At 35.8% G+C, this 15,454-nt stretch overlaps 1 protein-coding gene across 3 annotated transcripts in view; it reads right to left on the reverse strand.

The window, feature by feature from the left end:
- Nucleotides 1-2,894: 2,894 nt before the first annotated feature.
- ahcyl2b (adenosylhomocysteinase like 2b) overlaps nt 2,895-15,454 on the reverse strand; it is a 35,270-nt gene continuing 22,710 nt past the window's right edge. For all 3 annotated transcript variants that reach the window (XM_067391495.1, XM_067391497.1, XM_067391496.1), the window contains exons 2-17: nt 15,099-15,207; nt 14,684-14,827; nt 14,215-14,315; nt 12,264-12,366; nt 12,080-12,174; nt 11,900-12,006; nt 10,922-11,038; nt 10,179-10,242; nt 9,540-9,628; nt 9,221-9,291; nt 7,812-7,906; nt 7,598-7,696; nt 6,671-6,739; nt 6,372-6,450; nt 5,066-5,186; nt 2,895-4,294 (exon numbers count right to left, since the gene is read on the reverse strand). In XM_067391495.1, the coding sequence (XP_067247596.1) occupies nt 4,288-4,294; nt 5,066-5,186; nt 6,372-6,450; nt 6,671-6,739; nt 7,598-7,696; nt 7,812-7,906; nt 9,221-9,291; nt 9,540-9,628; nt 10,179-10,242; nt 10,922-11,038; nt 11,900-12,006; nt 12,080-12,174; nt 12,264-12,366; nt 14,215-14,315; nt 14,684-14,827; nt 15,099-15,207 (1,470 nt within the window). In that variant the 3' untranslated portion in view covers nt 2,895-4,287. The remainder of the gene's footprint in view (nt 4,295-5,065; nt 5,187-6,371; nt 6,451-6,670; nt 6,740-7,597; nt 7,697-7,811; nt 7,907-9,220; nt 9,292-9,539; nt 9,629-10,178; nt 10,243-10,921; nt 11,039-11,899; nt 12,007-12,079; nt 12,175-12,263; nt 12,367-14,214; nt 14,316-14,683; nt 14,828-15,098; nt 15,208-15,454) is intronic.

The following is a 15,454-nucleotide window of genomic DNA, read 5'->3' on the forward strand; positions in this document are numbered from 1 at the left end:
GTGTGCAATAAACAAATAATACATTTGAAATTAATCATATTATATATAAATTAATCATATATATATATATATATATATATATATATATATATATATATATATATATATATATATATATATATATATTTAAAAAAATCAATAATATGTCCGCAAAAGTATTTACTGAGTTATTCTTTAGGCCTACTTTCAGCATTTGTGTGACTTAAATATCCCAATGCAAAATACGGAATTATTTGTGCTCTTTATTGTGAATCAGTTCTGGTATTAAAAAAAAAAATAATAATAAAAAAACACAAAAAAACATCTACAACAATCAACTCAAACACACATATGACACCAAGTACACTGCAGAAAAAAAAAAGTCTTAATATTTTTGTCTTGTTTTCCAGTACAAATGTCTAAATATTCTTAAATCAAGATGCATTAAACTGAGAAGCAAAATGGCTTAAATCGTAAATTCTTTAATTAAGTGATAAAAAAAAAAAAAAAAAATCACAGTGGGGTATAAGAAAAATACTCAATTCAAAGGGAAAACATATTTTTTATTGTTTTAAGCAAAAACTCATTTGATTTTGATCATTATTTCTGCCTCTGAAATAAATGTATCTTGCTTTAAGAATGATTATATATTTGTACTGGAAATCAAGACAAAAAAAAATACTAGAATTTTTTTTATATATATATTAGTGTAATAATCTGATTTGATGCTAAAAAAAATACTGCAGTCTATAATACCTGCAAAAAATTTGTACATTTGTGATTTTTATTTTTGTTCAAGATTACAGATTATTGCTCATCTACCATCACTTGCAATAATTAAACATTGTTGACAAATCATCATTTAAAGACTTTCTTATTTGTAGTGAAGATTTACAACAATAAATATACAGATGTTTGAGCTTCTTTACGTCAACGCTCATTCTCCATAAGAGGTGCTGGTGTTGATCCCATGCGCTCCACTTGGTTAGAAAACCATCCCCAAAAATCCTCGGCAAAGCCCAGGCCTGGAACCACCGTCTACTACTGTCACACAGCTGCAAAGACATCGGTCTGTGCACACAAGCCTCTTTAAACACATTGTAATGCACACGCACACACATGTAACATGTGCCAAATAAAAAAAAAGGTAAGACAATGGGTTGAACACATTTGAACAAGAGTAGCTGATGTGCTTTAGTACAGATATTGTGTGTTAAGCAGATAAAGACAATGTGACAGGAGGATTATTGAAGAGATATGGGGTATCAATACATTTTTACATTTTTAATACTAACGTAGACGCTTTGAACACAAACTACAGAAGAGCAGCACATACTAACAACGTCAGAACAATTTAACCCGTCTTGTGTTTGCAGAGAAAGCAAATGTTTGGGAGAAAACGTAACACTGTTATATGCCTTTAGGGTTGTAAAGTTGCACTGCAAAAAAAATTCTTACTCAGTATTTTTGTCTTGTTTTCCAGTACAAATATCTAAACATTCTTAAATCAAAATACATTTTCTTTAAAAGCAAAATGAAAAGTTGATCAAAATTAACCCTCCTTAATGCATTCAGAAGAGGGTTTTTTGTAAAAATCCTTAGTGTTTTAAACGTGTTAAGACTTTCAAAGTACACATTTTATTTTCAATAAAAAAAAAAAGTAAACATTTAAACAAAATTTATTTATTTATTTATTTTCTTTACACCTTTTGCGTTCGGGTCTGTTTTGGCCCGAAAGTGAAATGTGGCTTTACACTTTCATTTTTTTTAATCTATTGGTTAGATTGTCTTAAATTACTTCTATAAAATACATTTATCACTAATGTGTGTTTATCATTAATGTGTGTGATTACACTCACACACATTTTTTCCTTCCCACTGGGGATCCATTTTGTTTATAAACATGCTTGCTCATGAACACACACAATAATTCTGAAACTAAAATAAAATGACAAATGTCTGTTTTAGATCAAAAGTTCATAGACCAAATAGTCTAAATTTAAAAAGAAAGAAAGGAAGTCCACATTTCACTTTGCTGCCACCTATTGATGAACCATTGCAGCATTAAAAGGAGATTCAAGCTGTTTATCATAATTTTTTCATCTGAAAGTAAGTTTACGCAAATAAAAACAATATATAATTTGTTTAATAACATTTCAGAGTAATACTGATGTTGTTTTGTTAGAAACATAGTAGTTTTCATAAATTAGATTGTTTTGAGCAGTCATGAGTTAGAAGTCCAACAGGAATTTAAATCCATTGAAGTCAATGGAGTTCATATTGGTAATTCTCATATTATATGCTCATATAAATTACATATGATATATTCTAATAAAATTTCTCATGAATATTGATTACAAATATATTTTCTTGCATCACAACTGGGTTCCGCTGTAGTTCTTGTAACATTTTAAATTTCAAAGAATTTATCAATTTTGAATTAATAAAAAGGGGGTAAATGTAGTAATAGCATTATAAAAAAATGAAACAAAACATGGTAACATTAAAAACTTTAAAAAGCTTACACATTCACTCATGTTACTGACCAGATACAATATGGGTTTAGTTAAAAAATGTGATGTACTCCATACTCACTCTATTTTGATTAATTTTTTCAGAAAACAAAGCTTAATATCTTTTTATGCCATTTTTCTTCTCAAGTAAATGTACCTTGATTTAAGGACGTTTCAATATTAATACTGGAAAACAAAAAATACTGATTAAGAGAATCATATTTTGCAGGATGATATAAGCAGCCTAAAATGTGAACGCCTCAGGAACAATAATGTAATGGTTTATCATATAACAAGGACCCTAAGTAGGACAAAAGTACCAGCTAATTGACACCTACACAACATGTGACAGTTTTGAGCAAATAAAAGTGACAACACATTAAACAGGAAACAGGTAAAAAGTCATTTTGATTCCCTTTATGACAAACACAGATGGCAAAAAGAAGATAAATATCTGCCATAAAGATTTTCAGAAGTATAGTAAAATAAAGGTCCCAATTTTATTAGATTTGAATATCCCAGTCACAAAGGCAGCTTTTGCTCTACAGGCCTGCAAACAGCAAAGCTTTCCTTCAGTCCTCTGAAATGGGTACACAGTTGGTCTTGGCTTCAGTTAACACACACACACACACACACACTCACACACACACACACACACACACAGACACATCTCTCTCCCATTGAGGACCTGGAAAAAAACTCAGTACCGGATTAACTGTACATTTGGTATCTCATTGATATAGGCTCTACTTCACAGTATATAAAACAAGGGTTTCATTAAATTTCATATTACACTAGAGTATCTTATAACATTTAATTGCTTATTTTTATAATGATAGAGGATGAGTTCATAGGAACAAAAGATGATGGCAAAAGGAAAAGATTAAAAAAAAAAAAAAATCTATGTATAAATATCTTAATATACACCCCTGTGATTACACAGCCTGACGAGTTTCAGCAATAACGTGGATAGATTTGTGAAAATGCACACAGTTTGAGTGTTTCCATCTCAAACATCAATACTGACGTTGAAAACTGTGGAAAGAGCGTGTTGCTTTTGGGAGGGAAATTTGAAATGCTAATGCCTCAGCCAATCAGCTTCCAGTCTATATATGAACGGTGGAGATAAGCCCCGCCCTGAATCGTTCACAATCCAGTTAAATTTCAACAGCTTTTATTTGGAACCAAGAGAGCGCGAAATGTTAAAATCTGCTGTAAAAATTAATACAAGTTTTAAAAAATAAACAACAACAAAAGAATAGTGTGATCAACTAAAAGAAACGATTTCAACCCCTGCGCCTGACCGTAATTCTGTCCCACCCGCCATTTTATATCAAGAAAAAAATCATCATGTAGAAAACAAGAGAACAGGACGCATGCAAGTGGCATGTCCATGACTAAATCATCAGGTATGATTGAACATTTTCTTTTTTTTTCTTTTTTTTTTTGTCTTTACCGTAACTTAAACAATAAAAGATCTCTAAATGGATTACGTACAACTAACACATGAAGCTAAGAAAAGATGAAACGGTGAAATCTCCACTGAAACGTCGCTAGGTTGCACCACTGGCAGTAGCAGCTCATAAAAGGTTAGCTATGTTATTCTAGCGTAAAATAAATAAATACTGCCGTAGCGCTAATTAGCCACGCCCTTCACCCCCCAACCAATCAGATCAGGGCTTCTCCCTCCCCTTCAAAGGCAGGCTGTGACACACAGCTCTGTCTCGCCTTCGTCTGTATGAATTATGGAGTCTTGGTAATTTCTTTAAGTCTTCGTTTCCCATCTGTAATGCATCTAGTACCTAAAAATAAAACATTATAAATTATTATTAAACATAATATTAAAAACAGACAGGTTGAGTTGTTTTTAAAGTGCCCCTATCATGCCATTTTAAAAGGTTCCTAATTTAGTTTTGGAGTCTCCTACAATAGGTGTACATGTGTCAAAAAACATTTTCATAATATACATTGCAGCATCAGCTCTTTTCTCGGTTCGATAAAGGATTCGGTCTCTCTAAACACCTCCTTTCTGAGAGCTTGATTGATTGGTCTGCTGCTTCCAGCATGTGTCAGAAACAAAATACCCATTACGATAACTGAATTTCAGCTCCTGATCTTCCTCAGCACTTGATACACAGTGATACGAACAGTAACAATGGCGTCAGTTTTACAGTATCAATCTCATCTTTTGGAAGGGATGCAAAGTAGATTTGCTTTGACAGCGCAGAAAACTTCTCAACAACCCAAACCAAACTCTTCCGGTCTCAGCTACAACTACAGTATTTGAGGGCGGGTCAAGGTAGAAGTTGTTCACCGGCAGCCAATGCAGAACATGCGTAGATATGTAAGAGGAAGTGAGACTGAAATTGCTGACGACTCGTTTTAGCAGTTAAGAATTGGTTCTTTCTTTTAGGAGACAATAACTTTATTTGTCATGCATTACAATCTTTAAAATTTTGCAGACCTTTTACATTCACAAACAGCCATATTACACACCTGTATGAAAGGTGATATTCGAAAAAAGCATAATAGGGGCACTTTAAATCAAACTATTTTATAAAGCAGCCGCTGACCTGTAGTAGTTTGGCTTAAAGGGTCCGTTCTTGTTCAGGCCGAGGTATTTGGCCTGTTCGTCAGATAGCTCAGTCAAGTGTGCATCAAACGTGGGGAGATGAAGGCTGGCCACGTACTCATCTGCAAAAACAGCAGTTTAGTATTTAAAAAGTGTGCACCAAGTAAAGACACACCTCAATATAATTTGCAATAAATGCTCACTATTGTTATGCATAATACAAAAAAAAAAAAAAAAAACATTCAGAGAACAAAACGCTATTTACACCATTTCCGCGTTGTAGTGTGACTGTGAAAACATAGGTATTTAAAAACAATGACGCATGTTTAGTCATGTGACACATATTGTATCGACAGACATCTATGTTTATATCGGTATGTGCTATTCACAGTGTTGCTAAAGATAAATGTTAATTAGTACAATCTTCATATTACATTCCTGGAAAGATGACAGAAAATTTACTCTTTGCTGTCCTGTGGCAAAACTTGAGGGCAGTTGTGTTTAGACAGTTAGGTGCGACCTGGACGCATGTAAGTGGTGAGATATTTTGCTAATAAAATGGCTGTGCCAGAAAAACTTCTCTCCGTTTCATCTCAATGAGCTTTTAATATGTTTCACACATATGAAGTAAGATGATTTAAGCGTTTTCTGATGTCAAGTAGCGTTTGGAAAACACTAGTGTGGACCGAGAGCGTTTTGAAATGAATGTCTTCAGATGTATCCGTATTAATGTAGACAGTCTCAGAGAATAAGAAATCGACAATCAGAAAAGCAATAGGCGAACTGAACTATGATCAACTACTTGTGTCTTTCCACCTCCTCTTAAAGAAGCAGTTTGGGATTCAATCTCTCATATATTTGCATGTTCTGTGAGGATGAGCTGAATGAAGTGCAAAGAAAAGGATGAGAAATGACAGAACGGTGCAGTCTGCAGTGAGAAGTGGCAGCCGTTTATGACAGCATGACCTATTTTCAGCTGCTTCCTGTTCCTCGGGGTCTATGCAGGATCGCACACGGCTAAACTCTCTGCACCGTGTGCCACAGAAAACACTGAATCTTTCAACAGGCTGAAAACATCCGTGCAGGGCACAGACTGAACCAATTACAGTGATTACACCCCTAGACAGCCATAATATTAACACAACACTTGAGGATTTCACTCAATTACTGGGTTTATTGCATGTCACACTTGTCTTAATGGAAGATAAGCAGCACAGAACTCTCAAATAGCTAGTTTCAGGTCATGCATAACCATTAAGCAGGGTTTAGAAATGGCATTTTTTCATGCACATGTATATACTTCATACCCATTTTCTTAGGCAGCAGGTAGACGTCCTGTTTGTAGCGGCCTTCAGGAGCATTGTACAGCTCTATCAGAGCCAGAGCCTGGGGAAAAAGGAGCAAGAAATCAGTCACCATGACAACAGCAAGGCTGACACACACACAAACTGTAAGCGCCTGGGGTTCATACTCCCACACAGCATATAGACTGAGAAACACATTCTCTGGACTAGAAGTGAAATTCCCGTTGCAAGTAAACAAAAGCACATTATACATTTAATAAAGTCATTTGTGTTCATTTTTCAATCTTGTTCTCTCTTCTCACCTGGGTAGTAGCAGTGATGGACAGCACAAAGGTAGGAACAGTGGAGCAGCTCAGGTTTAGGAGGCGACCCTGAAAATATATATATGGACTATATTAGACATTAAATGCTAACAAACTGTTTCAAGTTACATTTTAATCTTTTCTTTTTTTCTTCTTCTTCTTTATAATGCCAGTATAAAGCACTCTGAATTACCAATGATAAAATAAAAACTTGCCTACATAGGAATACATCCCAAGTATTTAGAAACTCTAAAAATATATATATAGACATTTACTACATCAAATGTAATTGCGATTAAGACATTATGAAGATGCACTTAAATTGCCCCTTATGTGCTATTTTAGAGGTTCCTAATTTTTAAAGGTTCCTAATTTTCAGCTTTCATCAGCATCTTTTACAGTGTCTGAAATGGCTTGATAAAGACTTCAGTCTCTCTAAACCCCGCCTTTCCGAGAGCCTACTCTGATCGGTCAGATGGCCCAATCTGTTATGGCTGTTCTGTACAGCGAGTCGGAAACAAAACGGCCATTACCATATCTGAATTTCAGCTCCTGATCTTCCTCAGCATTTGATACACAACTGATACGAACAATAATGATGCCGTCGGTTTTACCATATCGATTCGAGCTGAAGTCCTCAACGTTTTAAAGTGCACGCAAAGTGCATTTCCTTTCGCAGTGCAGTAAACATTTTCTGCTTGACATGTCGACAACACGAACCAAACTCTTTCAGTGTCAGCTACAACTAGAGTGTTTGAGGGCACGTCAAAGTAATCGAATCGGTTCTTCTTTTTTTTTTGGAGACAACAACTCCATTTATCTGCACTTTGATCTTTGAAACTTTGCAGACCATTTACATTCACAAACAGCTTTATAACACACTACATGAAAAGCAATATCTTTAAATCAAAAATTCTAATCTCAAACCTCCGCCAGCAGCACTATTCTCTTTCCATCTGGCCAGATGACATGGTCCACCTGAGATCTCACCCGCTCCCAGGTCAATTCAGGGGTCCGCAGACTGGCCTGAAAGGTTGAAGGAAATGTATACAAAAACACTTACTCAGTGCAGTAACCCAGTGCACTGTCAGACACTTTTCATCAAATAAACATGTGAATACACTTTGAGCAGTTTTCTCACCACATCAATCTCAGTATTGGAGTGGCCCATGTTGCAGACGATACAGCCGTTCTTCATGCGGTCCATGTACTCTCTTACTACCACATTTTTATTGCCTATGGACATCACACACAATAAGATTGAGATGAATGTGAATGAGAACCTCTAAAGGATTCTCGGTTTAGCTGATGAAGGGTGCTTTGAGAACAATATTGTTCTGAAATGCCATATAATCCTGGAGTCCCTTGTTCTCCATCTGTCTTTCCTTCATAGAAAAACTAAATGGACCAAGAATCATATTGAACCAAGTCAAAATGCAATTACTAAATGTAATTTCATCCACAAGCGCAACACGCTGCCTACAGATTAAACTGTGAATGGGGTTTGAGTCTTCAATTGTCCTGTTCATACTACAGTATATCTTACAGGAGCATCTTGAATCCGGTCTATAATCAGAACTGCCGTCAGGCATAATTACTTGAGGTGTACGAGTCTCAGATGTAATTAACTTTAGGAAGAGCAATCTATACCAAAATCACTACGCTAATGACAAGCACATTTACATAGTGCAGTGAGAGTTAGCGTTATACAGGCAATAAACTGAATTTAGTTATATAACAGTGTACCATTTTGAGTCAGCACAGTGTCTGCTAAACAACAGCTGATATCTATCACTAGCTAGGAGTAAAAAATAAATAAATAAATAAATAAATACCTTCATAACCTTTGTAAATGAAGAAATTACACTACTGGTATTATTATTACTATTTGACCAAATCCAAAAGTGACTAAATCCAAAAGTTATCATATCCAATAGAGTGGAACGGTGTCCACCACCCACTTTTTCAGCGAAGTTGGTTCCACAAGTAGTTTTCCCATTAATTTCTCCCATAGGGATTCCAAAAAAAGTCTTTGTTAAAGAGTTATAAACTATGAACAAAGCCAACCTGCTACATAACATTACAAAATCTGGTTTTAAGCAAAAAATGTTATTGCAAAATATGCACACACACAAACATTTAAGTATTTTGAGAGCATAGGAAGTTAACTTTTGGTGAGTTTTGCTAGTCTTGACTCTCTGATTGGTGGATTTTTTGTAAAGCATCATGGGTAATGTAGTTTTTCCACCACAAATTCTGCTAGACTGAAATAAAGCAGGCTGATTAACAACTTTGTAACTCGCAGTAAGGTTGTCTTTAAAATCAATTTCCCTATGGAGAAAATTAATGGAGTTTTTACTTCCGGAACCCCCAAAAATCCGAAATTTTAAAATGTTTAAATTTTAATTTTTACATGCAATTGCAAAGAATGAAAGGATGCATTTTCATTTTTGAGTAAATGTTCATAGATTGTTTAATCAGTCAAACAGAATAATAATCACCAAGTAAACCTTTGAAATTTACAACAATCAAAATCGGATTTAAAAATACCTGTGCAGGTGATGACAATGTCGACTTGTCGGATGACTTCGGTGAGTTTTACCAGCCTGAAGCCGTCCATGCTGAGTGATGAAAAATATAAATTAGACACTGTAGTCTTTCTAAAGAGTAATAAAGACTAACCAGTTGATTACAGAAACAATTAGAACAGTTGGGAAAGTACTGTAGTATGATCATTTGAATCAGGTGTGCAAAAATGTTGAAAACACAGTCCTGGAGAGCCATTCACAGCACAAATTAACATATTAGAACAACATTAAGTGTAATTCAATGGCATCCAGTAAAGGATATCACTGCTGATCAGACTCACCAGGCCTGTAGGGCACAGATGGGGTCTATCTCAGTGACGTAGACGATGGAGCCCATTGCTTTGAGAGCGGCACAGCAGCCTTTCCCCACCTTATAACACACACAAAGACTCAGAGTTATTATTCAGAACAAAAAGATCAAAGAAAATTTATATGAAGCACACATGGACCCGATGTGATTCACACAAAAAGGATATAATGAACATCCTTTGTTGCTCCTGGAAAAACATTAGTATCAAGCAATCAGGTTGACTTTCCCATTAGAATTCAAATGAAACACATTTATAGATATTGCCCTCTAGTGGCCATATCTGGTATCTGTTTAATAATGCAGTAATGCAGCAGTGCAGTGGAGGTGTGGTCACCAAAAATGATTGACAGAAGATACTGAATATGCCGGCAGAACAGCAGAACGGTTTTAAAATGGCTGGGATTTGTGGACAAACTGCTTTTTTAATGTAAAATGTAAAAATCAATTTATAGATTTTGCAGGGCTGGACATGTCAGATACCAGTCACTGGAATAAACTAATTCTAATACATATAATGCCATGAACATCCTGATGTTCTGAATGCAGCTCTCCAGAGGTTCTCATAATAAACAGTTATTAGCCGGAAACAATTGCTGTTTAATGATCTCACCTCTCCATATCCACAAACCACCACCTGCTTCCCTCCAAACATCACATCTGTGGTTCTCTTTAGACTTGAACACAAAACACAAACATGCTCAGTAAAACCATACAGCACTATAAACCACAATTCAGAACTTGCAGATCTGATACTATGAACATTTAGTCTATTAAAGAGGACCTATTATGCCCTTTTACAAAGTCCTGATTTTGTTTTTGGGTTTTACTAGAATAAGTTTTCTTGCTTGAATGTGCACATATTTTCCCATGTTGCAGCTCCTCTCTTCCCAGTCTGTCAGTAAAGCTCCATTTAATTTCTGTCTCTATGAAGCCCCTCCTTCTGAAAAGCTCAAATTTTCTGATTGGCCGATGAGAGCAGTGTGTTGTGATTAGTTTCAACATGCTAGTAACTAACTCAACCAGGCCCGCCCCTTTATTTTACATATGGTTTGGGTGGGAATTATTTAAATGAGGGATACTGTGATGTGTTCATTCCTGGAAGAAAACTCAAGACTACAATGGAGGAGTTTCAGGGAGTTCAGAAACGGCGACACTGATATAGGGAATAACTCCCGCTGGAGGGACTTTGTGCTTTGGAATTTGTAGACCTTTTTTAATGCTCAAACAACATTACACTAAAGAAAGTTGGAAATATTAAAAAGGCATAATAGCTCCTCTTTAACCATATTGACTGGGAAAACTACTCTGAGTGAGAGTTTTCCTAAACCTAAGACTAAGCTTTAAGTGACATACCCATCCAAGATAGACTCCCGGCAGCAGTACAGGTTGTCAAATTTCTGCTTGGTCACGGAATCGTTAACATTCATCGCAGGAACACACAACTTGCCAGCTTTTGACAGCTGGTATAGCCTGGGAAAAACAAATTAATATGAGAACAGTTTAGCAGAAAACACAACAAAGAAATTCTAAAGGATCAATGATGATAATCGCAATATATAATTATATAACTTATATATACATTACTGGTCAAAAGTCTCGAATAATTATACATTTTTATGTTTTCAAAAGAATTCTCTTATGCTTACCAAGGCTTCTTTTTTTTTTTTTGACGAAACACAGTAAAATGAGTAATATTAAGAAATATTATTACGTTGTAAAATGACAAAGAATCCTGAAAAAAATGTTTACACCAAGATATAAAGCATTTACCATAGATAATAATAAGAACCATTTTTAATAATTGATCACTAATAATAATAATAATAATAATAATATCAATTGAGCAGCAAATCATCATATTAGAATGATTTCTGAAGGATCATGTGACACTGAAGACTGGAAAAATAGATGACGAAAATTCAGCTTTAATCACAGGTATAAATTACATTTTAAAATATATTCAAATAGAAAACAGTTATTTTAAATTGTAATAATATTTTACAATATTACTGTTTTTTCCATTAAATAAATGCAGCTTTGTGATCTTAAGAGACTTTTTTAAAAAAACAAAAAAACATTAAATATATCTTTATTTCATCTTTTATTGCAAATTTGGAATAAAGATTTTTAATGTTTTTGATATCTTTCCTCTCTAAAATAACATTTGCCAGTTCAACTACTTGCCACTAGATGGAGACATTACTATTTGATATGGAAAAACAATCCCCACAATACTCGTTATACATTACATTTGAAGTCAAAATTTTTTGACTTAGTCCACATCAAATGTACATTTTAATGTACTTAAAGTCTTTTCACAAGCATAATCACCTGTGAACTCCAGTCACGCTCTCCTCTACGATGCCTTTGATCTTTTTGAACATGTTGGGATATTTCTTATAGATCCAGTGGGTCAAATCCCCTCCATCATCTAAAATCTACAAGGGATAAGCTGTTGAGACACTGAACAGTCATAATGTTTCATAGTCTAGGTGTATATAGTTCAGTTACCATGTTGGGCTGCCAACCCTCCACGTTAACACAGCGATCGATACACCACCAGAAATCATCCTCTGATTCGCCCTTCCAGGCAAACACTGAGAAACCTGCCAGACACGACACACAGGAGTTAATCAGGACAGAAAAAAAAACATAAGAGAATAAAATAAAGGAAATAAGAACAAGAAAGATTTACCTCCCTCAGCCAGAGCAGCTGCTACCTCGTTTTGAGTGGAGTAGATGTTACAGGCGGCCCACCGGCACTGAGCGCCCAGAGCAGAGAGAGTCTCCATCAGCACCTGCAAACACACACACACACACACACACACACACACACACACACACACACACACACACACACACACACACACACACACACACACACACACACACACACACACACACACACACACACACACACACACACACACACACACACACACACACGACAATGAATTACTGAAATTAGGGCCCTATGATTTCTGTGATGTGGAAAACACAGACAGAATCTAGAAAAAAGAAATATACAATATAACGTAGAATGTCAGACAGTCAGATATAGGGTTGCAAAGGGGTGGAAAATATTCGGTACATTTCTGGAAACTTTCCATGGGAAGTTAAGCTGGGGAATTTTGGGAATAGCACATTATACTTGTGCTGATCGCAAATGTACACAGAATTACTAGATTAGTGTAATTTTTTCCAGGATTTTTTCTTTCAAAAGGTTCTTAAAAATTCTATAGCACCCAAACTTTTGAACGCTAGTGTATATAAATTTTATTTTAAAGGGAGAATATAGAGAATTCAGAAACCCTTGTTTTTAGCAACATCGGTGGCCATTAAATCAACTTTTGCCCGCAACTTATTGCTTGTGCTCACACCCTCCATTGTGACGCGAGCGAGCCTCTGCCAAAACAGTGACCTAACGTGATTCACTGACATCAAGACAGCTTTTATAGTTTTTTTAGGTTGAGGAATGTGTAGGGTAGAAATTCAACTGAATTTGCATTAAATCTGGTTGTTTTAACCAAGATTTTGCTGCAAGTTTTAAGTTCATTTAAGTTCCCTGTTATAGGCAAACCTGCAATTTTGCAAATTTCCAGTTTGTTCTCTTTAATTCCGATTAATTCCTGTTAATTCTCATATATTCCCATGGAAAGCTTCCATCTTTGAAAATTCCTGGAATTTTGCCACCCTAGTCAGATACACACAGAAACTCAAAGGTCTCCAGTATAACATGCCAAAAAATTGGTTTAAGTTAAAGAGGTCTTTATTTTAATATTCCGTGAGGTTCACTTATAATGTTAATAAAGTTTATTGCACATAAAACAACTGTATGCAGAAAAATAATTATTTTCAGTCATCATTCTGACCCTCTGACTGAAATTATCCATTTTTAAGGGGCGACTCCTTTAAGGCTTGTCAGTAAATGGCCACTGTTATGACTGGCTAACGTAACTGCATAGGAAGCAGTATCAACGCCCACTCCCTATTGAGGGTGAGCAAGTGTTTTGAAAACATTATCCATATAAAACTGTCATTTACACACAAAGTAATATGACATCATTTATGGTTTGTGATACAGCTGCTGTCAGACCCAATACAGTTGGCTGATAAATCTTTCAACAAAAGTTTCTTTGGAAACTCTCCATCACACTACAGAACAAAATACTCTGAACAAACAATTGTCTGACGTGACTGAACGTCGTTTTAATTTGATTACATTTAAAAAGATGAATGCCTTATGTTTAAATCCTTAATTCGATTACCACTATTTACCATCAAGTTACATAGCCATAAAATTTGAGAAAAAATAAAATGAGAAAAAATAAAATGGGCCCTATGAAATACAGATGTCAGTCTGCTGTCAAAAATTGAGCATTATTTTTGAAAACATCCTCACAAATAAATTAATACCTCTTAAAATGTACCCGTATAGACAGTAAAAAGGTTGCTAAATGGGGCAAATAATGTCCCAAAAGGTGTTAGAGGTAGGATTAGGGTGTTGGAATTATAGTGTAATTAAGTTTAATTAGTTTAATTTAAGAACAAATTAAGTCAACATGAGGTCTTCAAGTATATGGTGCATTATCGTGTTTGTGTGTGTGTGTGTGTGTGTGTGTGTGTGTGTGTGTACAGACACTCACAGCAGTCTGTGCAGTGATGTGGGTGCAACCAACAATTTTGGCTCCAGCCAATGGCTTCTCTCCCTGAGCTCTCTTCCTCAAAGCCATGAGAGCAGGCATCTCTATAGTACGAAAATACACAAATAAATCATTAACACATGCCTATAACATTAAAATAAACATGCTAACATCCTTGATTATCTAGAAAGAGTTTTAAACCTTGAAAACAGGCTGTGTGTGAGTGCACATTGGAGTGAGGCGGCCTGCTGTGAACATATGGCCTCTCAGTATCACAGGAAGAACATCAAAACATGCTTCATTTGATCTCACACAACACACACTTTGACTTCACACATAAACAAATACCAATGGCTTAATATTTTAACAGGCCTGAATACAACGGCATTACGCAATCAGCTGTCATGCTCATAAAAACAGTTATAGCTTGTCGGCACATGCTAAATATCAAAGCACACGGGGACCCTCTCACCTTGCTCGGCGATCTCGATCTCCCTGCGTCCGAAGTCGGCCTGTTTGATGTTCTTGATGCAGAAATCTCCATTGCCCTTAGAGTTCTTCTGCTGCTTGTCGCGGGGAGATGTCTCGTCATCGGAGCTGTCAGTGTACGAGGCGGCTGAAGAAGGGAATAATAAAGAAAAAAAGTATGTAAAGGAATGTAGATTTCACTTCCCCTCCTATATTGTACTCTGCTTTATCAATGTAATCCTCCTAAAGAGTCCTGCCAGAACCAACACAGGAAAGCCTTTGTTCACATGACTCACTACATTCAACCCTTGACGCATGGTAAAAATACATTTTATGTAAAGTAGCCCACCTGACTGAGGTTTAACGGAGCATGTGCATGTGAGTGTACAGTGCGTTTTGGTGCTTGTACAATGCCATACCTGAGCTGTAACTGTCTGTTGAAGACTGTGAGATGGAGCGAGACAAAGACCTGCGGCCAATCTTGGTGGGACGTTTGTTGAACTCCTGCTTCTGGTCTGCAAACTGGATCTGTCATAAAAAAAAAATAAAAAGGATGAGGGCAGGACAAGAGAGAGAAAAGTTCAGGGTGAGATATGTAAAAGCTACTGAATTGTTAAAAAAACAACAACAACAACAACAACAACAACAACAAAAAAACACATAGTCATGGCCAAAAGTGTAAATATGATCAAAGACGGCTGTATATTCCCTTAATCATCCATGTACGATGGATGATTAAGGGAATTTGGCCTTTGTGTTTCCTCATATTTATATT

The sequence above is a fragment of the Chanodichthys erythropterus genome, chromosome 8 (genome assembly GCF_024489055.1).
Source record: "Chanodichthys erythropterus isolate Z2021 chromosome 8, ASM2448905v1, whole genome shotgun sequence".
In the NCBI taxonomy this organism is placed as follows: Eukaryota; Metazoa; Chordata; class Actinopteri; order Cypriniformes; family Xenocyprididae; genus Chanodichthys; species Chanodichthys erythropterus.